Source organism: Stigmatopora nigra, unplaced genomic scaffold (assembly GCF_051989575.1).
Source record: "Stigmatopora nigra isolate UIUO_SnigA unplaced genomic scaffold, RoL_Snig_1.1 HiC_scaffold_52, whole genome shotgun sequence".
Lineage (NCBI taxonomy): Eukaryota > Metazoa > Chordata > Actinopteri > Syngnathiformes > Syngnathidae > Stigmatopora > Stigmatopora nigra.
Window position 1 is genome coordinate 140,001 of NW_027551631.1, and position 23,420 is coordinate 163,420.

Here is a 23,420-nt window from a genome sequence, read left to right on the forward strand (position 1 = left end):
AGGTCTGCGCACGCGATAGCTGAAGCGCGAAGCACCGAGGGATCACTGTATATGTATATGTAAACCCCCCCACCCCCAATTCCGAATTGTTAGGTTCACCATTAGGCAAATGCATGCACAAATATAAGAGACAGGAGACTCATCTGTTGTTTTCTTGAAAGAGAGAATCAAACTGACTCATCTTTGTCCAGGTTCATTCTGGCGTTAGACACATTTTTTTTTTTACTGTTTATGAGCTTCAAAGACCTTAGTTACAATCTCAGCTCTCAAGGGAGTGGTAGGAAAATAGGAGTGAGAAGTCAATAGACGTTTTATCTCTCTAAACAAATGAAGGTCATGATGAGCCAAAGGATCTTCTCCGCATTCCAGCAGTCTGTGATGATTCGACCTTCCTGTTGTTTGATCTAACTAAGGAACAAGCATTTACATGCTTGCAAGCAGATGTTCTAATATGACTTTTTGAATGTTAATAAGCTAATAAAGCAAAGCGTTCTTCATTGCGAGTAAGTATGTAATAATCTAAGACTAATAAGCGATGTGAAGCAAAGTGTTCTTCATTGTGAGCAAATATATAAAATGTAAGACTAATATCCCTAACACCAATATTCACCTCCATATTCTTGGTTTTAATAGGAAGTACAAATGTGTTACTTTGATGGGAAAATCTTTCAGTACGTTGCTTTTTTTATCTTGAGTATAAAAAAAGTTACAGAAAATGTCGAAATCCACGCTGGAACTACCCGCAAGCGTAAGGCAGGAGATGACAAAAGGAATAAGTCAGGGCAGCGCTTCTTCTTCGGCACTGAAATAGATGGCCCTCAGCGAAGAAGAATGATGCATCGATAATACAAACATCATTGTGCCCTTTCTTCGGATTACATACATTTCACACCACACACAGAAGACTATACCGAGCCTTTCTAGCTTTGTATCGATTTTGAATCAGTGTTGAAAATGCCTCTAAAACATCCTGCCTAATGTCAAAAACTGAAATTTGCTAGCAGAAGTGTTGGATCTCTGTAAAACAACTTCAGGAGCAGTTTGAGAAAGAGGGAGAGCTCAAATGGTTGCGAACGCACAGACTATCCGCCGCGAATCTCTCCGAAAAAACAGTTTGTGCATTTATTTATATGTGAAAAACATGATGCTGTACAGAGAAGATAACAGAAACAGGGTGTGGGTTGATACGCCCAGACAACTGCAGAGCAGATGTCTCAACATGACATTTTTCATTACTCACACCAAACTGGTGCAATATAAACAAGCAATTGCAAATAGTGACTCAGCATATCTTACAGAAGATAGGAGATAAAAAATAGCTATCAAAATGGCGGAGGTCAGGAAGCGTTTCTTCTGCGCTGAAATGGTTGGTGAATGGTTGCGTAAAGAAGAACGGTGCACAAAAAAAAGACAAGACAAGGTGGACCGCCGTGCCTTTTCTTGAGATTCAATTTCGGAAGGAGGAATAAAATCATTGTTAAGATGGAGAATGCCCTATTGGGACAATAAGATTCCTATGGACGTGAACGTGATTAGACCCAAAGTCAAGAGATAGCTTAGTTCCTGACGAAGACAATTAATATGAACCTCAGCCTCCTATAATTGTCGCGACAGCACCTCCTCGGCAGATCGGGAGGCTACGAAAGGCTACGACGAAGAAAGAGTTCCCTCACATAATTCCATAGAACAAGTTTTTAACACGGATGAGACTGGCCTTTTTTGGAAGAGGATGCCTTCACCCACTTTCTTATTCGAAGATGAACTGAACCTGCCGCAGTTGGCTCGGCTCGCTCGACACTCGTGTGGGGATGCTGCTGGCTGGCTTTATAGTAAAGCCCGCCTTAATCTCCATGTTCGACCGTCCTCATCCTTTAAAAAAAACAGCTGAGCCTTGCTGCCTGTATACTGAATGTGCAACTGGAGATCCTGGATCATGAAAGCCTTCGCAACCTGTTTCATCCCGAACGTGAAGCTGTACCACGCTGAAAGGGGGCTACCCTTCAAGATCTGGTCTGTGCAGACAACTTGGACTAAATTGAATTGAATGCTTTGTATGTCATTTTCCAAGTCTAATGAGATTCAGAGAAATGGAATGCTGGCCCTCTGTTGGCACTCCCATTAAACTGTTTTTCTATTTATATCAAGCGGAAAGAAACAATTTATACCGTGGCTACAATATTTAAATTATTTAAAAATGATTTTATTTTTAGATCAGATTTAGATATTTATGCATTAGTCTTTTCTTATGTCTATAACTGAAACATTTTATTAATACACTTGATATTTGTACTTGTGTTTTCGTATTTTTGTATAGGCACAAAAACATATGGTAGTAATAATAAGGGTGATCCTTCTTAGTGTTTTTTCGATTAATGCGGCCATGTCTGGCTTATATTATCTGTGAAATTTGAGGCTTTGCTGTAATGTATTCAAAATAAAATCCTCACAATGACTTTGCAGTACTTTTGAGTGCAAAAGACAGCCATGTCTTGCAATGGTATGATAATCTATACAAGATATTTCTATTTACTTTGCTACTACTTATCCATTAATTCCAGTAATGCCAGATGGTTGTTCAATGAATCAAATATTCAAATCACAATTTCCCTAAAACTATAATACTGTGTAAAAATATGCTTAAACAAAAAGGACACCACTTGTGAGGACACATTCTGAGAGAACCTGACATCATTCACACCATCTGCATACAGCTCTTGAATGTACCCTAACGGCCATTTAGTGTCCAATCAGGTTACCATGCATGATTTTGGAATGTGGGAGGAAACCGGAGTACCCAGAGAAAACCCACGCAGGCCCATGCAAACTCCTCACAAGTGGGATGCGACCTGGATTTGAACCCAGAACCTTAGAGCTTTGACGATCATGCGCTAACCACTTGCACCACCGGGCCACCCACCATTTAAATGTGTTGTCTATTTTTCCTTTTTCATGAAATATTGGCATTTTTTCTTAATTAATGCCTTTTGCATTAATGTTCTTACCAGTGTTGACATAAAATGTTTGATGCTATATTTGCAGGGTTTCTTTTTTCATTAAATGTGAACATTTTTTAATTCCTTTAATCAGACTCCATATTTCGGAGCAGCTGTGAAATGGTTTCAAAGTCTACTAATGAGAAACTGAAGCAAGGGATTGCTGTCCGCTTTCATGGCGAGGAAGGGATGGTGAGTCTTTGGATTGTGGCAATGGATATTTTTGTTTGTTTGTTTTACTTTGAGCAAAAAAGTTATTATGGATGTTTTCAGTTTTTAAATAATTGATCAACAACAAGCAATATGAGTGTACTGTTATTCTGCTTGCTTTGTCTGTCTTACAGGGTCAAGGTGTTGTTCGGGAGTGGTTTGATGTCCTATCCAATGAGATAATTAATCCGGACTATGCTCTGTTCACTCAGTCAGCTGATGGTACACTTAATTTAGATTTTGATTATAGCATTTAGTATGACAAGCAACATTTTGGGTGGTTTGGAATAATTTGTTTGTTTGGATGCTTACGCTTTTTACAGGTACTACATTCCAGCCCAACAGTAACTCCTCAGTCAACCCAGACCACCTGAACTACTTCCGATTTGCGGGCCAGATCTTGGGTTTAGCTCTGTATCACAAGCAGCTGGTCAATATCTATTTCACCCGCTCCTTCTATAAACATATTCTGGGTAAAAGAAATATATGATGTAATGATTTAATTGTAGAAGCTCTGAATTAATAGAGGGTGGGCAGTTAGATGACAAAAGTTTGTGTGTGTGTGTGTGTGTGTGTGTGTGTGTGTGTGTGTGTGTGTGGTGGGGGGAGGGGGGGTTATCCCTACCATGACGGTTTAAGACCTTGGAACGCCAAATGACGGCAAAGTAACAGGTCCCAACCAAAATATATATACCATATTTACTCACTTAAAAGCCGCACCCTTATAACTGCCTTAACATTTTTGAATTTTATAATTTATCGCTTATAAGCCGCCCCGCCCCCCCTGATTCCCAATTAACACCTCCATATTCATAGTTTCAATAGGGTACAAATGTGTTTTTGAAGGGAACATTTTAAGAAAGATCACAAGTGGTATTTCTAAGATACTGTATGAATCAAAAGCACATTATTATGTCAATATGAGGAAGTTCATATGCCTGTAAATGCAAAATATCAAATTAGTATATTTGAAAAAAGAAATAATCTATGTTAATGAGAACCAGATGCTTTCTAATTTCTGAAGTTGCAATTTTTAATCAGATATTTAAGATGTTGTGGCAGCCATATTGCTTCTAATGTCAACATATCTAAATTAATTCGATGGTTCATATTACTCCAATAATTGTCACTTTTGAACAAGAAATATTTAAACAAAAATAAAATTGGAACTTTGTTTTATTTCAAAATCAAGGCTACTCGCGTCCGGTTGGTCAAAGCACTTTTAACTAGATTTAGGCGGCAGGTCCCTAGGTAAGATGGATGTGCCCCCAGCGAGCACGTTTTATGCTAGATATGTTTTTTTCTTGAATTGCATTCAAAGACGTTAAAATACATTTTCTTTAGCGTTTTATCTGTTTATCTTTTCTCTATTTTCTCTATCGGCCACATTCACGTCATGTCTCCATTCCGTCATGATGTGACCGTGACATTCCGTCATGATGTCACGGCGCCATTGCGTCGTGACATCATCGTGTCATGGCGTTGTCAACTTGCAGTTTCGAGCATTTGTGTTTATATGCACATATAAGCCGTACCCTCAATTCAGTCATCATTTTTTGCCCGACAAAATCAGCTTATATGCAAGTAAATATGGTATTATTATTTTCATTTCTAGTACGAGGGCAAGATTTAAAATGCTGTACTAGTTTAGGTGAAAACGTTGTATGAGAGCGACTGTTCAAGCGTGTAGAAGCTCGAGGAAGAGAAAGAAAATGCATATATGTAACGGCCCACGACAAACACATTGAATAGGTTTCTGTGCAACAAATTGGACCCAGTGGAGGACCAGCAGTATGCCTCCAACCTTGTGGGAGATGATGATTTGTTTTTGTTGTTCTTGACTTTACATGCAACCTTTTTGTGTAAATTATTTTTAATGAGCTAATATATCTTTCTTTTCTTAGTATTATATGTCCCATGAGAGATTTTTTTCTAGGGTGAAATGCACCTAGCAATAGAATAAACCCATAAGAAATAGAAATATGTGCATGGCTCATCTCAAGGAGGTTAAACGTTAGAATCTTAACAAAAACAATTCGGCAGCCCTTTTGTTGGTTCGGTCGCAACACGTAAAAACCACCGTGGTAATTTGTCTTATCACTCAGACCTTGAGATTATTGGCAGGATCCTTCAGGCGAGAGATGAAATATCTCCTACACTCCTGGACAACCAAAGCTAATGAGAAAGAATTATGAGTCCCAAGATGTGGAATTGTGTGGGCTTCTTTTAATATTATTAAAGGAGATACAGTTTGCTGACTATACTAGTAAAGCAAGTAGCTGAGAAAGGGGAGACTTACAACTAAACGTTAAAAACGAGTCGTGGCTGGTTTGATAATTCAAAAAAAACGAACTGGGTATGCATTCAATTATGTGCCACGGGGAAGCAGCTAGTTCCAACTTGAAATCTGCGGTGGAATACATAAACACCTTTTCCTCAGTTATAGCACAACAAAGGTGTGTTTTGTAAGTTAAGTTAATTTAAGGTAAATTGTAAGTTTGTGTTATGTTACATAGTGTCACAAAATTGTAGCGAACTGAATGTGTTGCCGCCAAGTCTCTTTCCTCCTCCACACACGTCTATCTCAAAAGTAAGAACTCCATACAGTACTGTACATAATAATGTCAAATTTTATTGCAGCTCACAACCCTTAAAAAGTTTTTTGTTACATTGTGATGACAGTTGGTGAATATGAACAATTAATAACATGTCCTATTCTTAGGTGTTTTTTTTAAGTGTGGGAATGGTTTAATTTGTATTTAGTTATCTTATATGAGAAAGATTGATATGAAATACGAGTAAATTGTATATTACTGTACAGTAAGTCCTCGATTATCGCGGCTTCACTACATTGCATTTTTTTTCTGGGGGAATTCTTTTTAGTAAGTTTATAAAAATGTGAAAATCCACGCTGAAACTCGCAAGCCAAAGCCACTCCCCCTTTTTCTTTTAAATAGGGGTGTTTCGCGGGTTTTCGTTTATTGCGGTGCGGCCATGTCTGGTTTGCATTACCCGTGATAATCGAGGAATATTAGACTTTTAGATCAGGGGTGGCCAACTCCAGTCCTCAAGAGCTGCTATCTGGTCCACATCTCCTGTATCACACCTGAATCAAATGATCAACTCATTAGCAAGCAGTCCAAAAGCTTGCAGATGAGTTGATGCCGGTCCTCGCAAGCTGCTGTCCGGTCTGTTTTCCATATCTCCATCCTCTACCACACGTAAATGAAATGATTAACTCATCTGCAAGCTTCTGGGAAAGCTTGCAAAAACAGACTCTCGAGGACCGGAGTTGGCCACCCCGATTTTTATGACACGTACCATTATTGACTGCATACAGTAGGACAGTAGTTATTTTTAAAATTACATCTATGCATTTTATGATACCAGGAATTCCAGTGAACTATCAGGATGTATCATCCATTGATCCTGAGTATGCCAAGAATTTGCAATGGATCTTGGACAATGACATCAGTGATTTCGGTCTGGAGCTCACATTTTCTGTGGAAACAGATGTGTTTGGTGCCATGGAGGAGGTACCGCTCAAGCCAGGAGGCACAAGTATTCTTGTGACTCAAGAAAATAAGGTACAGTGGTTAATCATCGAGATCACTTGAACTGTATTGCAAGATTTTTTTTTTTTTTAAACCACAGTGAGTAATTTACCTTTAGGCAATTACTGGACAATTTATTACCCTTCACAAAACAGTTTTGCTCAGTTGGTTAATGGTAGCATTACACATAAGATGTAGAGAAATTAATACAAAGTAAAACTAAGAGAGGGACAAGTAATTTCAGCTGAAAAATTATATTTGTGCATACGTTATAAAAAGGCCAAAAGGTAAATTGGCCAGTGAAAATGAATATGCATAGATTGTGTGCATATGTTTACTTATTTTTGCCTCATCCGCCCTACACTTTGGCTTTCATATATGATTGGTATTCTTTAATAATTTTGAAGTGTTTTAGGGGTAGAATTGGGGATTTTAGAACGGGTTGGGACAGATTAATCCTTTTGCATGTAAAATGTTTCTCTACTTTAAATGAATCCAAGTTACGAAAATACTTCTGGAATGAATTAATATTGTAAAAATAGACATCAAATATCGCGGATAATGTAGACCAGACATGACCAAGTTAGCTTCTATTGCTAACATGATAAAATCACGTTTCCTCTTCGCCTAAGCGTTGGTCCCATATTAGCGTTAATTTTCCATCAGCGCCTCACCTCTTTGAGGGTCGGGTGGTGTAATTGAACTTTAAAATTATCGATTTTTTTATCAAAAGTTTTTATTATTGTTGACAAAAATTATTTTATTATAATTATTGTTATCATTTATAGGCATATGAATAGACTAATGCAGGGGTGGCCAACCCGCGGCTCCCGAGCCGCATGCGGCTCTTTGCCCGGTTTCATGCGGCTCTTACGTCCATATCAAAGTTTGTATTTGTGTTTTATTTTTATTTGCGTGTGGGCTTCGCTTGAGTTCAATACGGTATTTTCGTCCAATGCGCATGTGCTTGGGATGAATACCTCAAAGTTTCCCAGTAGGAGCAAGGTCATTTGAGTAAACTTTTTAACAGAGTGGGAGAGCTCCCGTGAACCAGAAGCGACAATGAACGGCGTCACGCACACAAAAAGTATCCCAAAGATCGAGCGTCGGCTGAGAAAGCCACACCCCCTGCGAGGCAGACCAAGGCGAGAGTGCTCAGCCGGGAGCAGCCAATAGGAGAGCGAGGTGTACACCCGCGTGGTGGGCGCGCTAGTTAAAAGCCATTCATAATAAATGACAGCTCACAAGGAGCGAATGTTGCGCAAAAATAGGCTCTGATTTTATGACAGAAGTCCCACTAAGTAACATGCATAGTAAAAGAAAAACGCTATTTTAAATTATTATGTATTTGTTTGTGGACTTGGTTGAACTGAGAGTTTGTCTGTGTGAGACAGTGCACACAATGTTCATTGTTCATTGACTGGCCTGTGCTGTTAGTACTGTAGGAGTCAATTTATGTCATTACTATGCTGGTGTGTGACATTTACAATAAATCTGGCTGAGCAAAGGTATGTGTGTGATGTGGCTCTTTGCGGTAACACAGTAAAAAATGTGGCTCTTTGCGGGAACAAAGTAAAAAATGTGGCTCTTGGTCTCTGACTGGTTGGCCACCCCTAATGTATCAATGTCTAAATGTAATCTAATAATAACAATTTTAAATATTAATTTTCTGAACCGCTCTATCCCTACTAGGGTCGGAAAGAGTGCTGGAGCCTATCCCAGCTGACTTCGGTACGTCCTAAATCGGTGGCCAGCCGTTAGCAGGGCATGAGGAGACAGACAACCATTCACACTCACACTAGGGCCAATTTGGAGAGTACAATCAGCCTACCATGCATGTTTTTAGTATGTGGGAGGAAACCAGAGTACCCAGAGAAAATCCATGCAGCCCCGGAGAGAACATGCAAACTCCACACAGGTGGACCGACCTGGATTTGAACCAAGGGCCCCAGAGCTGGGAGCATTATGTGCTAACCACTCAAGCCCTCAGGCTGGCTTTAAGTTCCTATACGCTTAATTAAAAAAAAAAGAATCAAACAGACAAAAAATGGTTATTGTGAGCTTTAGTCCAAGTCTACTTTGTCAGATTTGATCCAGCTTCATGTGCTGGGGTCGGTTGACCAGAAAGTCCTTAATCCAGGATCAGGAGGTAGCCCAAGGTTGGCCAACTTGGGGATAAGAATGTCCAGTCTTATGGTGTTAAAGGCTGAGCTGTAGTCAATGAGGAGCATCCTGACAGCTCCCTCTTTTCCCAACATGGCTCAGTACTACCTTTGGCAGCAAGAACTGAAATTAAGCTTACACAATGCTTTGGGGGAATTTTGGTCCACTCTTCTGTGCAGAATTGTTTCAATTCTGCAATACTAGAAGTTTTTCTAGCATGAGCAGCCCATTTCAGAACACACCACATCATTTCAGTAGGATTTAAATCCTGACTTCGATTTGGCCACTCCAAAACCTTAAGTTTGCTCAACTGTGCTTTGGATTGTTGTCATGCTGCATGCTCCAAGAGCGCTGGAGTTTGAGCGCACAAACTGATGGCCGGACGTTCTCCTCCAGAATTTGGTAGTCGAAAGGAGAATTCATTCTTCCATCAATTACACCACGTGGTCCTTGTCCCAAAGCAGCCCCACACCGTCACACTGCCACCACCATGCTTCACCACCATGCTTCACTGTTGGTCTAGTGTTCTTTTGATGGAATGCTATCTTTTCTCCAAAATATAACCTGCTGCACCTTCCAATAAGTTCAACAGTGTTAGGTTCATTAATAGTTATACTTTAGTATAATATAAAATAATACAAGGAAGACATCGGAGCACATAATCCATCTTTATCTTGCAAGTGAGAATCAATCCTGACTCGTCCTCGTCACGGATCATTCTAAAGAACCAAATTCTCTCCTGCCCATTTAAGACAGCGAATCAAAACAATTAAGGTTATCTATTCAAAACAATTGCATAAGAGGTCGGAAATTAAAAACACCTGCATAAGATAAAACAAGCAAGCATCCATTCCATTCAGGAATCAAAACAATTGCGAGTCTTTCCGGAGGTCGATTCGACATCGCCATCTTCGGAATCCAAGTCAAAACTATTTAAGAGTCCTTCCCCAAATCTTCATTGTGAACTTGAGACTGGGTGAGGGGTCAAACAATCAACAGTCATTGGATCCATCTCATTCACTAATTCCCCCTTTGTGGTTCTGGGATTTTTGCTCACCGTTCTCATTATCATTTTTCACGCCACGGGGTAAGATCTTGCATGGAGCCCCAGATGGAGCTAGATTATCAGTGGTCTTGTATGTCTTCAATTTTCTAATAATAGCTCCCACTGTTAATTTCTTTACACCAAACATTTTACCTATTGGAGATTCAGTCTTCCCAGCTTGGTGCAGGTCTACAATTTTGTCTGTGGTGTCCTTCGACAGCTCTTTGGTGTCTTTTATACCGATAATGAGTTAAAACGGATGCTATTAATACAAGTAACGAGTGGAGACCTCGTTAGACCTTGTTAGAAGATGGACCTATTTGACAGCCAGAAATATTTCTTTTTTGTAGGTGACAAATACTTATTTTCCACTCTAATATGGAAATAAATTCTTTAAAAATCAAACAATGGGATTTTCAGTTTTTTTCCACATTTTGTCTCGTGGTTGAGGTTTACCCATGTTGACAATTACAAGCCTCTCTAATCTTTTCAAGTAGGAGAACTTGCACAATTGGTGGTTGACTGAATACTTATTTCCCCCACTGTTTGACATGAGAAGCAATTCAGCATTTCAATTCAATCATGCCAAAGAGTCTGTAGGATACCAAAACAAAGCATCGGACAATATCAGTTTGAGGAATATGTAGCAATATAATTCTCTTTTATTGGGATCCTGAAAGGTGAAAGAAAACATCAGTATTCTGGTAAGATCTAAGGTTAAAATGAAGTTAACTTACCAAAAACCAAGACAGCAGCACTCACGCAGTCAGTCCAACCCCATTGTAAACAATAACTACCAACACGAATGACCCAAATCAACCAAGCAGCAGCATCAATTTACATTTCCAAGCATTTGCTTGTGTTAATGACGAGCATCAATTCGCATGCATAACTCTGCATCTATGCACTGTTTACAAATCATAGGAGGCCCAAAGACAGTTATAACACAAAATGAAACAAATCAGGGCCAATCAAGGCTATACAATATACATGAAGCCCACACGAGAGCATGAACATATCTAACTTAATGTGTAGTCAACATGGAAGGAAAACATTTTTACCACACCTGGAAACTCGTCGACCAATCATATACACACATTTACATACATATTCACATACATACAGACATGTACATACATATACATACAGACATGTACATACATATACACACATACAGGCATGTACATACATATACACGCATACAGGCATGTACATACATATACACACATACAGGCATGTACATACATATGTATACACATACATACAGAAATGTACATACATATACACATACATACAGACATGTACATACATATAGACATACATACAGACATGTACATACATATAAACATACATACAGACATGTACTTACATATACACATACATACAGACATGTACATACATATACACATACATACATATACACATAGATACATATACACATACATACATATACACATACATACATATACACATACATACAAATACACATACATACATATACACACATATACAAATACATACATGTATACATACATACATCTACACACACATACATATACACATACATACATATACACATACATACTTATACACGAAATGAAACGGGATTTGCTCGCCCCGCCATAAAAAACAACACAATAAGAAGCATCCCCACTTTTATTTATTTAATAATATAATACATTAAACACTAGTTTTTTCTGCAAACTGTCCGTCGTCGAAACGCCCGTCGGCGAACTGTCCGTCGTCGAAACGCCCGTCGACGAAAGGTCTTTCGCCGAATCGTACGAGTACCATATATACACACATACACATGTACATACCTTTAAACATACATACACGCGCACACACACATACATACCTTTAAACATACATACACGCGCACACACATACATACATATACACATACATACAAGCATATACATAAATTCACACATACATAGATGTACACATACATACGGCTGGTCTTAACATCCAACCATTTGTTTTGTTAAAGAGCCTCACAGCTGTTGGGAGGAAGGATCTGCGGAAGCGCTCCTTCCTGCAATGAGGGTGCATTAGTCTATTACTGAAAGAGCCTCGGAGGGACTCCACAGACTCATGCAGGGAGTGGGAGGCGCTGTCCATGATGGACATCATTCTGGTCAGCATCTTCCTCTCTCCCACTTCATCCACAGAGTCCAAAGGACAGCCCAGAACAGAGCTGGCACTCCTGATCAGCTTAATTAGCAAGTTCCTGTCCCTCTCCGTGCTCCCACATCCTCAACAGACCACTAAAACACTGTAGATGCGGCACTGTAGAACAGGTAGAGGCAGCTCTGGCACCCTGTTGTACGGGACATCTATGTTGGCCAGTCTAGTTTGTTGTTGAGGTGAACACCCAGGTACTTAATATTCTCCACGATTTCGAAGTTTGTACCCTTGATGTCCACTTAGTGGTCTGTTGAGGATTTCTCTGAAAATCGATCACTATTTCCTTTGTCTTACTGGCATTGATGTAGAGGTGGTTTTGCCTACATCAGTCAATAAAGGCTGTGATGACTCCCCTGTACTCTAGGCTAGGTCATTCCCATCCATCACTCGTCCTATACATTGTTTCAATGTCTTTGCTTATTTTCATTTTCTGAGTACTTCAATCTTTGCGTGCATGTGTTTGATTGTGTCAGGCTGAGTACGTCCAGCTGGTTACTGAACTGAGAATGACAAGGGCCATCCAGCCTCAGATCAATGCCTTCCTGCAAGGATTCCACACTTTCATCCCACCCTCACTCATCCAGCTTTTTGATGAATATGAATTGGTAAGTGGATGTCCTTTGTCTTTTTATATTTTGCCAGTTTCACCATTGGTATCCTCGTTGTTCCCCCTGCTGGTTTGTCCTGCTTGCATTTGATGTAGAGATTAATTATCCTTGCCTGGTTTAAGGAATTAACTTTTTTTAATTTTACTTTTACAGATTTAATGTTTTTAATTCGATGGATAATTTATTTTATTCCACCGCATTTGTTAAACACACCTGTCACTATCAAATCATATCCTTTCTTGAAAGTATTGACTTGAAAGGTTTTTGTTTTTACTCAGATGAACACAATGATTCCCGGGTGCTTGCAATGCTTCAAACATATGATAACTTGAAACCTGTTTATTCAAAACACTGTGTTCATGATATATCCATCCATCCGTTTACTCCCGCTTATCCGACATCAGGTAAAAGTGGCATGCCCAGACTTCCCTGTTCCCAACCACTTCAGCCATGGAGGGTCCCACGATGTTCCCGGGCCAGCCGGGAAAGGTACCCGGGCGATTCGCGTAAAGACGTTTAGCCGACGGACGTCTGGCCGAGGGACAGTTCGCCGAGGGGGCATTTGGCCGAACAGAGTTAGCCAAACGGATAGTTAGCCGACCGGATAGCCAGCCGACGAACATTGCGCCGACGTGTTCGCCCAGCCCCCGGTCGTGTGTGTGTATACGTTTTTCAACCTCGCGGGCCATTTACGGCCCTTACAGATAACATTCATTTAGAATAACAAGGGCATTTATTCAGGGCCAAACACGCAGAACAGTATGTGAAAGAAGAAAAAAAGTAGTTATAACAGTAAGTACTGCAATGAAATTGTAAATCCGGGAATCCTACTCCAGTACGTGACAGAAGAAAAAAGTAGTTATAACAGTAAGTACTGTAAAGCCAGGAATCCCACTCCAGAAAATTTACACCTGTATAATAAATTATTTAAAATTTAAATATTGTTCTTATTGGCACACATCACTGGAAGTAATTACAATATTGTTCTTATTGGCACACATCACTAGAAGTAATTAAAATATTGTTCTTATTGGCATACATCACTAGAAGTAATTAAAATTCTGTTCCTATTGGCACACATCACTAGAAGTGTGTTTAATAGCATTTTCAGGTATTGTTCTCTAAGCCCTCTAGTCTGTATTTTTGGTAAGTTTTCTAGTGTTTTCTTCTCCTGTAGCAAGAGGGTGTGAATGTGTACATATATAAGAATATTGAACAAAAATGACAGGAGCACATTGTACTACGTACTTGTACGTACAAATCAAACTTGATGAGAGCCACACCTGTCTTATCCCACATCTTCCAGGTACAGGGTGACCCAAGAAGATGCGTATTCATATTTTATTCGATAAAAAGGTGATTGACAACTTTGTCAGACGAGTACAGGTTTGCTTGCAACGGAATGGTGGACATTTGGAACAAATCTTGGGAAAGCCATAAATTGACTAAAAATTGCATCTTTTTGGTCACCCTGTATATTTAACCTGTATATATTTCTGCTTATCTCGAACTCTAAAGAGTTATCGATTAAACAACTACTACTTTGTCTTCATTTGCTCTCACGGCTGCAAGAAATGATTCCACAGTGTTCAAATATGGTGCTGCTGCTTAATAAAAATATTCCTAATTACTCTTCCTGTGACAAGAGTGTTCAGGAATATTTTGTTCATTCATAAAATTTATAGTGGGTTAAAATAACGCAGAAAACAGCATTTCATGATTAAATAAGGATACTGGAGCTCTTTGGAAGCTTAAACCTAGCGCAGGGTAGTGATTTCCCCGGTAAAAAAAGCCATGAGAGGCGAAACGTCAAAATACGGCTGCGAAAAGCCCCAAAATGCACAAAAATGACTTTAAACAGCATTAATAAATAAGGTTAAAAAACATGTACACACACACAATCGGGGGCGGAGCAAGCGCGTCGGCGCAACGTCCGGGGGCGGAGCGAGCGCGTCAACGCAACATACATCGGCTGGCTTTCTGGTCGGCTAACTATCCGTTCGGCTAACTCTCCGTTTGGCCAAACGCCCCCTCGGTAAACTGTCCCTCGACCAGACGTCCGTCGGCGAAACCTATTTTGGCGAATCGTCCGGTCAGGGCTGGGAAACATGGTCTTCCCAGTGTGTCCTGGGCACTGTCCGCTCTCCCAGTGGGACGTGGCCATACTACTTTAACACGGATGCATTCAGGATTCCGTCCCGTATGACTAAGCTTCTCACCCTCTCTCTAATGGACCCTGCGAAAGAAACTAGTTTAGGATGCTTGTATCTACAATCTTGTTCTGTGAATAATGACTCACAGCTCATTACCATAAGTGAGGGTAGGAAAGTAGATTGCACTGTAAATAGAGACTTTCCCCTTTCAGCTCAGCTCTATCTTCACCACAAAGGACCAATGCATGCCCCGTACCGATCAGCCTGCCCATCTCCCCCTCCATTCTTCACTTGGGAACAAGATAGTAACGAGATAGTTAAAACGTTTCCTCTTGGGGCAGGACCACATGCCGGAGAAGGCAGGCTCCATTTTCCAACCGAAGACTGTGGTTCCATTTGTAAGTGCAGATTCTCAACTGTAGGCTCCACACTTGGTTGCAGACTGCTCCAGTGAGAGTAGAAGATTGCAGCTTGATGAAGCCAACAGAACCAATCATCTGCAAAATTAGAGATGCAGTTATTCGGTCACCAAACTGGACCCCCTCAGCCCCTCAGTCATGCCTACATATACTTCTTTCAAAAGTTAGGAGAATGAGTGACATGGTAATCCAACCCTCACTGGAAACAAATCCGACTTATTGGATTGGATAACTTTATTCATCCCGTATTCGGGAAATTTCATTTTCACAATAGCAAGAGGGTGAGAATGCAGATTCAGGAAAGGCATAGTTACACATAGCTACAAGTTAGACAATATAGTCACAAAGGCCGCAGAACAACAAAGCAAAAAGCACAAAGTACAAAGCAAAGCAAAGTATATGGGATCATTAAGAATCATTAAATCAAATAATTAGAACAGAAAAGCAGCAAAAACACAAAACGAGCAAAAGCGGACAGAGCTAACGCCACCGGCTGCCACTTGAGTGGCGCAATCTTGGTTGCAGTAACAAAAACGGATACAGACTCAAGAAAAAAATGTTGTGGAGTTGGATACAACTAGAAACACACACTAAAAGTCTTACAGAAGATGGGAAACTTCTGCAGACTGTGACCGATGTTGTGCAGAATCACTCTTCCAAGCTTATCCACACAGTTCCTCAGTACTCTGGAGTTTAAGAATCAACAGTAGCAGAGTAGAAGCCCTCGACTCCGTTTTCGGCCTGGTAAGCACCGGCAGCTCTTCCACCTTATTCCATTATGGAATGGTTGGTCTGAAGCGTCGCTTGTTTTTCCGGCACTTTTGTCCAGCTCTGGATTTCCAGCGGCATTGAGGTGTTGCTCCTTCTGCTGCGTATTGTTCACAGCTAGTGCCATGTGTATGACAGCTAGGCATGGCTGAATGGTTAAAAAAAGTAGCTGAAAGAAGCCAGGATAACAGAACAAAGAAAGTTGTAAAAAGTAAAGTACAAAGTAAAGAAAAGAAGGAACACATTAAGAAATATTAAAATGTAATAAAAATAGATAGGCTGTAAAACACGAAAAACAAATGAGTGGACAGAGCTACCACCAATGGATGCCGCGTGACAGCACAATCTTGAAAAAAAAAAACATGCCCACTTATTGCCCACTGCGTAGACCAAACTCTGACAATGGCCACACTGGGACCAGCACAACCAGGTCAGTCTTGCATCTTCCCCACTATCGGAGCCAACTCATCGTTTGACAATTCCACCTCTCTTTAGACAGGTGTCGAAGACATTAGGCTGCAAGTCCGGTGACACAACCAAAATGTCAGTCATCAAACTGGCCTATGGTGGTGCGTGGCTGGTCTACATGCCGAAAGACATTTAGCCGACTGACATCTGGCCGATGGCCAACTCGCCGAAGGGGCATCTGGCCGAACATAGAATTAGCCAAACGACTAATTGGCTGACCGACTATCTAGCCGAAGGACATTTAGCCGACGCGCTCACCCCGCCCCCGGTCGTGTGTGTGTCCATGTTTTTCAATCTCTGCCCGCGTGCCATATACGGCCCGTTACTGATAACAACATTCATTTAGAATAACAAGTTACAGATAACATTCATTTAGAATAACAAGAGCATTTATTCACGGCCAAACTAAATAGTTATAACAGTAAGTACTATAATGACAGAAGAAAAAAGAAGTTATAACAGTACATACTTTAATTTACACCAGCATAGAAAACAATGAGATTAATCTATGAATTAAGGTTCCCAGCAAATCATTTTGAATTTATATTTCCTAAAAATGGAAAATTATTTAAAATTAAAAATATATTAAACAGGTGTATATTTCTGCTTATCTCGAACTCCTAAGAGTTATCAATTAAACAACTGCCACTTTGTCTTCATTTGTTCTCACGGTTGCAAGAAATGATTCCACAGTGCAAATAAATTGATAAAGAAATATCTTTTATTTTTACATTGACAAATGCATGTCTTACAAAGTTCAAATATGGTGCTGCTGCTTAATACAAATATTTATAATGTGCTAAAATCACGCGGAAAACAGCATTTAATGAATAAATATAGATACTGGAATTCTTTGGAAGCTTAAACCGAGCCCAGGGTAATGATTTTCCCGGTAAAAAAAACTGCCATGGAGGTCAATTGCGAAAAACCCCAAAATGCACTAGAAAGAAACTTAAAATCCAGCCGAAAACAGCATTAAATGAATAAATACAAATACCGCAGCATAAATAAAATTACTGGCGATTTTTAGAGACTATATCCGAGCCCAGGGTGCTTGATTTCCCGGTTAAAAAGTGCACTTTTAACCCGGTACTGGACCCAATTGCAGTAAAATTATTTGTCCATCGGGTGGAAGTGTTCTGCTGATTCAAATAAGAACAAAATTTTAATTTTAAATAATTTCCCATTATATTAGGAAATATATATTCAAAATGGTTTGCTGAGAACCTTAATTCATAGATTACTCTCAATGTTTGATATGCTGGTGTAAATTTTCTGGAGTGGGATTCCTGGCTTTTCAGTGTCTACTGTTATACATACTTTTTTCTTCTGTCATCATAGTATTTACTGTTATGACTACTTTGTTTGGCCGTGAATAAATGCCCTTTTAATTCTAAATGAATGTTGTTATCTGAAACTTGTTATTCTAAATGAATGTTGTTATCTGTAACTTGTTATTCTATCTTTCTCCGACTGAGTACCATGGTCTCAGATTTGGAGGTACTGATTCTCATCCTGACTGCTTCACACTCGGTTGCAAATCGTTCCAGCCAGAGTTGGAGGTCATGGCCTGATGAAACTAACAAAACCACATCTGCATAAAATAAGGATGTAATCCATAAAAGTTATGAGCAGAATCGGTGACATAGGCCAGACCTGGCGGAGTCCAACCCCCACTGTAAACGGGTCAGATATGCTGCTGGATATATGGACCAGCGTCCTGCCACCTGTCCTGATTCTGGGCAAAGGCGCCCTGTCAACCACTCTGATTACAGGGCGAGGCAGTCTGCCACCTATCCTAATTACAGGGATAGGGAGCCTGTGACCCATCATATTTCCTGTGTAAGGCGGCTTGCGGCCAATCGTGGTTTCAGGAGAGCATTCAGGCCATGGTGACCTGCGGAATTCCCGTCGCCCCTCCAGAGAACGTTCAGGTAAAGGCGAACCACGGAATTGCCTTCGTCCCTCCAGCGACCGTTCAGTTTGAGGCGGCCCACGGCAGTGCTGTCATTCCCCCAGAGATCGTTCAGTGCGAGGTGCCCAGCTGCTTCCCCGTGAAATTGCCCAGATGATCACCAGAAAGCCCTGATGGCCGCTTCCTTATGAAAAACTTGTGGAAATTTGAAATTACTAATACATGATCAACAAATTATACTTTTATACTTTTTTCCATTATACTGTGGTACCTCAACATACGATTTCCCCAACATACGAGCATTTCGTAAAATTTCGAGCAAATTATCTCTAAATACGAGATTTTTTTTACTAGAAAGTCAGGTGGCCAAGATAAGAGACGCTGTTTATCATTGTAGCGCACTGTCTTTATTGCTGCATCTCTCGTGTATAACAGATATCTACAAGCACTGGGCAGAGCATTGCATTTTTTCAGCTTTTTTCCCCGTCACTCAGCGCGAATGGCGAAGCGATCGCTGTTACGAGGAGTAGTATACATTATTTCTCGTTGGCAAGTGGTCGTGCATCATCCTATTGTGAGGACATTTGTGTGCATCATTCTGGGAATATTTTGGAGGGAATACAAAAGCAAACTACTATTGATAGGTTGCATCTGAAACTCACGGTTGAGGCGGGGCAAACCCAGCCAGTAGAAGGTATAAAAATGTAAAACTAAATTAGAATTAAGTGTAGTGGTAGGTTAGATTAAACTTATTTTTGAGTGTGTCTGCATTGTTATCCAAGTTGATTTAAATTTGTTTGTTATATTAAGATTCACCGGTGCAAAAAGTCTCCAAACACAATATTTCAATGTCATAACATAAGTTTGATTTAAATTGTCCTATGTTATTTTGTTTTACATTTTATATCGATTTTGCGTGGATCAAGTGTCAACACTCCCACCACCACCCTGCGACAATACACTGGAGTTTCAGGAACAGGAAGTGAGACTGGAAATGCAGTCTGTGAACACCAGGAAGGCTGCTGGTCCAGACGGAATACCTGGCAAAGTGCTCAAAACCTGTGCTGAACAGCTGGCAGGAGTCTTCACGGACATTTTCAATCGGTCCTTGCAACAATCCATCGTTCCTGCCTGCCTAAAATCTGCCACCATCATTCCTGTCCCCAAAAAGCCAACCATCGGCAGCTTGAACGATTACAGGCCTGTTGCTCTCACGCCTGTGATCATGAAGTGCTTTGAAAAGTTGGTGGCCCGACACATCAGAAAGACAATTCCCCCCTCAGTTGACCCGCACCAGTTTGCTTAAAGGGAAAACAGGTCCACTGAGGATGCTATCGCCGTGGCTCTTCACACAGCACTGAGCCACCTGGAGCACCAGGGGAACTATGTGAGGATGCTTTTCATAGACTATAGCTCAGCCTTCAACACCATCAAGCCGGACATCCTGAAGGACAAACTCTACCACCTTGGACTATCCTCTTCAATCTGCTGCTGGATAAAGAACTTCTTGACTGGTCGACCACAAACTGTCAGAATGGGTCCACACCTCTCTTCCTCCATCACACTAAACACAGGCTCACCACAAGGCTGTGTACTGAGTCCTCTCCTGTACTCCCTGTACACATACGACTGCACACCAGCCCACCAGTCAAACTCTATCATCAAATTCGCCGATGACACCACTGTGATCAGACTCATCTCAGGCGGGGATGAGTCAGCTTACAGAGACGAGGTCGACAAACTGTCTTCTTGGTGCTCGGCGAACAATCTTACACTGAATACCACAAAGACTAAAGAAATAATCTTGGACTTTCGCAAGCGCAGCACAGACCTGGCCCCACTCCTCATTAACGGAGTATGTGTAGACAGGGTCCAATCGTTCAAATTCCTGGGAGTCCACGTTACGGATAGGCTCTCCTGGTCCACAAACACCACAGTGTTAGTGAAGAAGGCCCAGAAACGACTCCACTTTCTCAGGGTACTGAGAAGGGACAAGTTGGACACCAAGCTTCTGGCAACCTTCTACAGAGCCACTGTGGAGAGCATCCTGACTTACGGCATTACAGTGTGGTATACCAGAAGCACGGCAGCAGACAAAAAAGCCATACAGAGGGTGATAAACACTGCCCAGAAGATCGTCGGCTGCTCTCTGCCATCGCTAGAAGACATTGCCAACCCCCAATACCTCAGAAGAGCCGGGTCCATTGTTGGAGACCCATACCACCCTGGACACTGCCTGTTCCAGTTGCTTCCATCTGGCAGACGCTACAGGTCCTACAAAGCACGGACAAACAGGCTCAAGGACAGATTCTTCCCAACAGCCATCAGGTCTCTGAACCTGCAGCAACACGTGACGTGACGACTACACATGTCCCTACTATGAAATTAAGTCAAGTCGAATTGAAGTAACAGGAGGGTCGTTTGGTGCAGATCTACCTTCCACAGGATGACTGAGGGAGGGTAAGTATAAAGACTGAGAGGTAAGTGATCCATCTTATTCTTGTTGGCATCGGTGAGGCAACTTGTAGTCGCCGGAAAATGGCGCTCAAGGCGGAGAGCTAACAAGTATGAATATGTCATGAATAAATGTCATAAATGTGTCTGGCCTGAGAAGACGAACTTGTGGAGAAGCACTATACAATTTCGTCATACGCTGCTGAGGGTATGATGACTACTAGGCTTTTTTGTCAAGTCAATGATGACGACAATGCCTATGTCTGATTTTCATTTTTCATTTTCATCTAATTGACTCCGGAAATAGGACAAGGTTACTCCTCTATTGGGGTCGACGGAGCTTGGCAGCAATGTACTAAGTATTCTTTGCTGTTTGATTTCATTTCAACAATGAAGTGAATGAGTCTCCAATATGTATTTGGTGTACAACACAATATTCGGCTTTTAAAGAGAGTGTATTAAATCTTTTAAAATAGTGTTTCCAACACAGTCATACCTCTTCTTGCAATATTATTTGGTTCCAGAATTTTTTTTCATAACTTGAACATTTCGTAAGTAGGGCATTATTTTATATATTAATTCTATAATTCGTTCCACGGTCCTCACACAACTACCAACTAAACCCCTTAAAATTGGTCCCAATTCTGTATGAAAGGTGATGAAAAACAAAATTCTGTGAAAATTATCGCGAAATGATTTATTAATGACTTAAATTGAATAAAGCATAGGAAAATGTGCCCTGTGCCGCTGAAATAGTTCCCTCTGCGGCCGTTTTAATGGGAGCCGTAATACCCATCTTTGTCCGCCAGATGGTGGCAAGAGCCCATTCTACCAAGGCCAAAAGCCGTCCACTTTTTAGTATATTTTAGAGTTTTACGTGTTTTAGGGCATACGTACAATGATTCACATCTGATCATGAATATTAAAATGCTACGTAAGTACAGTGGTGCTTCTACCTATGAGCTTAATTTGTTCCAGGACTGAGCTCATATGTCGATCTTCTCGTAACTCGAGCAAACGTTTCCCATTGAAATGAACTAAAAACAAATTAATTTGGTCCGACCCTCTGAAAAAACACCAAAAACAGGATATTGGATTGGAAAAGATGTATTTCTTCTATTTCGCCATCTATTAACAAAGTAACACATAACTAGTGGTTTAATAGTAATAAAATGTGTTTAATAGAACTAAAATTGAGCGGATTTCGCAGAGATTACAGAGAGACAAAAAGATAGGGGAGGGGGGAAGGGGGTATCTTTCCATGATCACGCACCCGTAACTGAACAAACTAATTTAAATTAACTTGGATTAATATATACAGACATAAAGGCATGTTTAATGTAACTTAAAACTAAATTCTAATTTGGTTTTAATTTTTTTATTGACTGTTGCAACCCCCCCCCCCCCCCCCCACGTTCGCTAAGGATGGGCTGTTTGCTTTTGTATTCCTTTCAAAATATTCCCGAAAATGATGCACACAAATGTCCTCACAATAGCATAACGCATGACCACTTGCCAAAGAGAGGTAGTTTTGAATGAGTGATCGCGGGAGCTAACAGGCTAAGGGAGGAATAACAGGAAATGCAACAGCTCAGCCTATCCACATATTGATTGTGGGTAATGAAGTTTTATTCTGAGAAAAGGTGCCATTGGCTATCAGTGTTGTGTGCACGAGTATACTTCATTATCCAGAAAGCCCTCTTTTTTCCCACGCATGCACATTTTGCGTTTTCTGATCCATGTGTAGGAGAAACTCGTGTGAAGAAATCTCGTAGGTAGAGCTGCTCGTATATGTAGGTACCACTGTACACACACAAATGTGAGAATTACTAGCACTGATTTGTTCCACATTCAAATTCAATGAATGTGTCAAACAAATACTCTTGACTTCAATTTAAGCATATCTTACTTGCCTGCAGGAGCTCCTGCTGTCGGGGATGCCAGAGATTGATGTGCAGGATTGGTGTATGAACACTGAGTACACCAGTGGCTACGATCCCCAGGAGCCAGTCATTCAGGTGGGCTTTTTGCCTCCAATGTTGACTTTTGACTTTATTTCTTTAAAATTTTTTAGGCAAATTTATCTTGACTACTAGTTTTTTAATCGAAAAAATAATCTTTCTGAATTTCATAGGAAGTACAGTCCATTGACTTTTATATAATTGACTCAGATGTTCATATTAGTTTATCTTATTTCAAAAAGAAATGTTAGACTGTGAGACAGAAACAATACTGTAGAACACATGAATTTCCTCCTCACTCCAAAAGTGTATTTTGTCTTAGCCTTCCTTTGTGGACTTTGCATGTTTTTCCTGTGCCTGCGTGAGTTTTCTCCCAGTACTGATTTCCTTTAGAACCAAAAGACAGTTGTTGCGCTATAAAAAATATATCTTTTGGAAAATGTGTTTGATGAGAAAGGAAAATTTCAGTTACTGCCGTACCATCAGTCCTAGCACATCAAATGTGTATACAATTATGCA

At 40.5% G+C, this 23,420-nt stretch overlaps 1 protein-coding gene across 1 annotated transcript in view; it reads left to right on the top strand.

The window, feature by feature from the left end:
• The window catches only part of hace1 (HECT domain and ankyrin repeat containing E3 ubiquitin protein ligase 1), a gene marked incomplete at its 3' end in the record, with an annotated part of 83,927 nt that extends 60,969 nt beyond the window's left edge, over positions 1-22,958 (top strand). The window contains exons 16-21 of the mRNA XM_077711868.1: positions 3,088-3,185; positions 3,338-3,425; positions 3,527-3,676; positions 6,594-6,790; positions 12,629-12,760; positions 22,860-22,958. Of these exons, the coding sequence (XP_077567994.1) occupies positions 3,088-3,185; positions 3,338-3,425; positions 3,527-3,676; positions 6,594-6,790; positions 12,629-12,760; positions 22,860-22,958 (764 nt within the window). The remainder of the gene's footprint in view (positions 1-3,087; positions 3,186-3,337; positions 3,426-3,526; positions 3,677-6,593; positions 6,791-12,628; positions 12,761-22,859) is intronic.
• Positions 22,959-23,420: the final 462 nt, after the last annotated feature.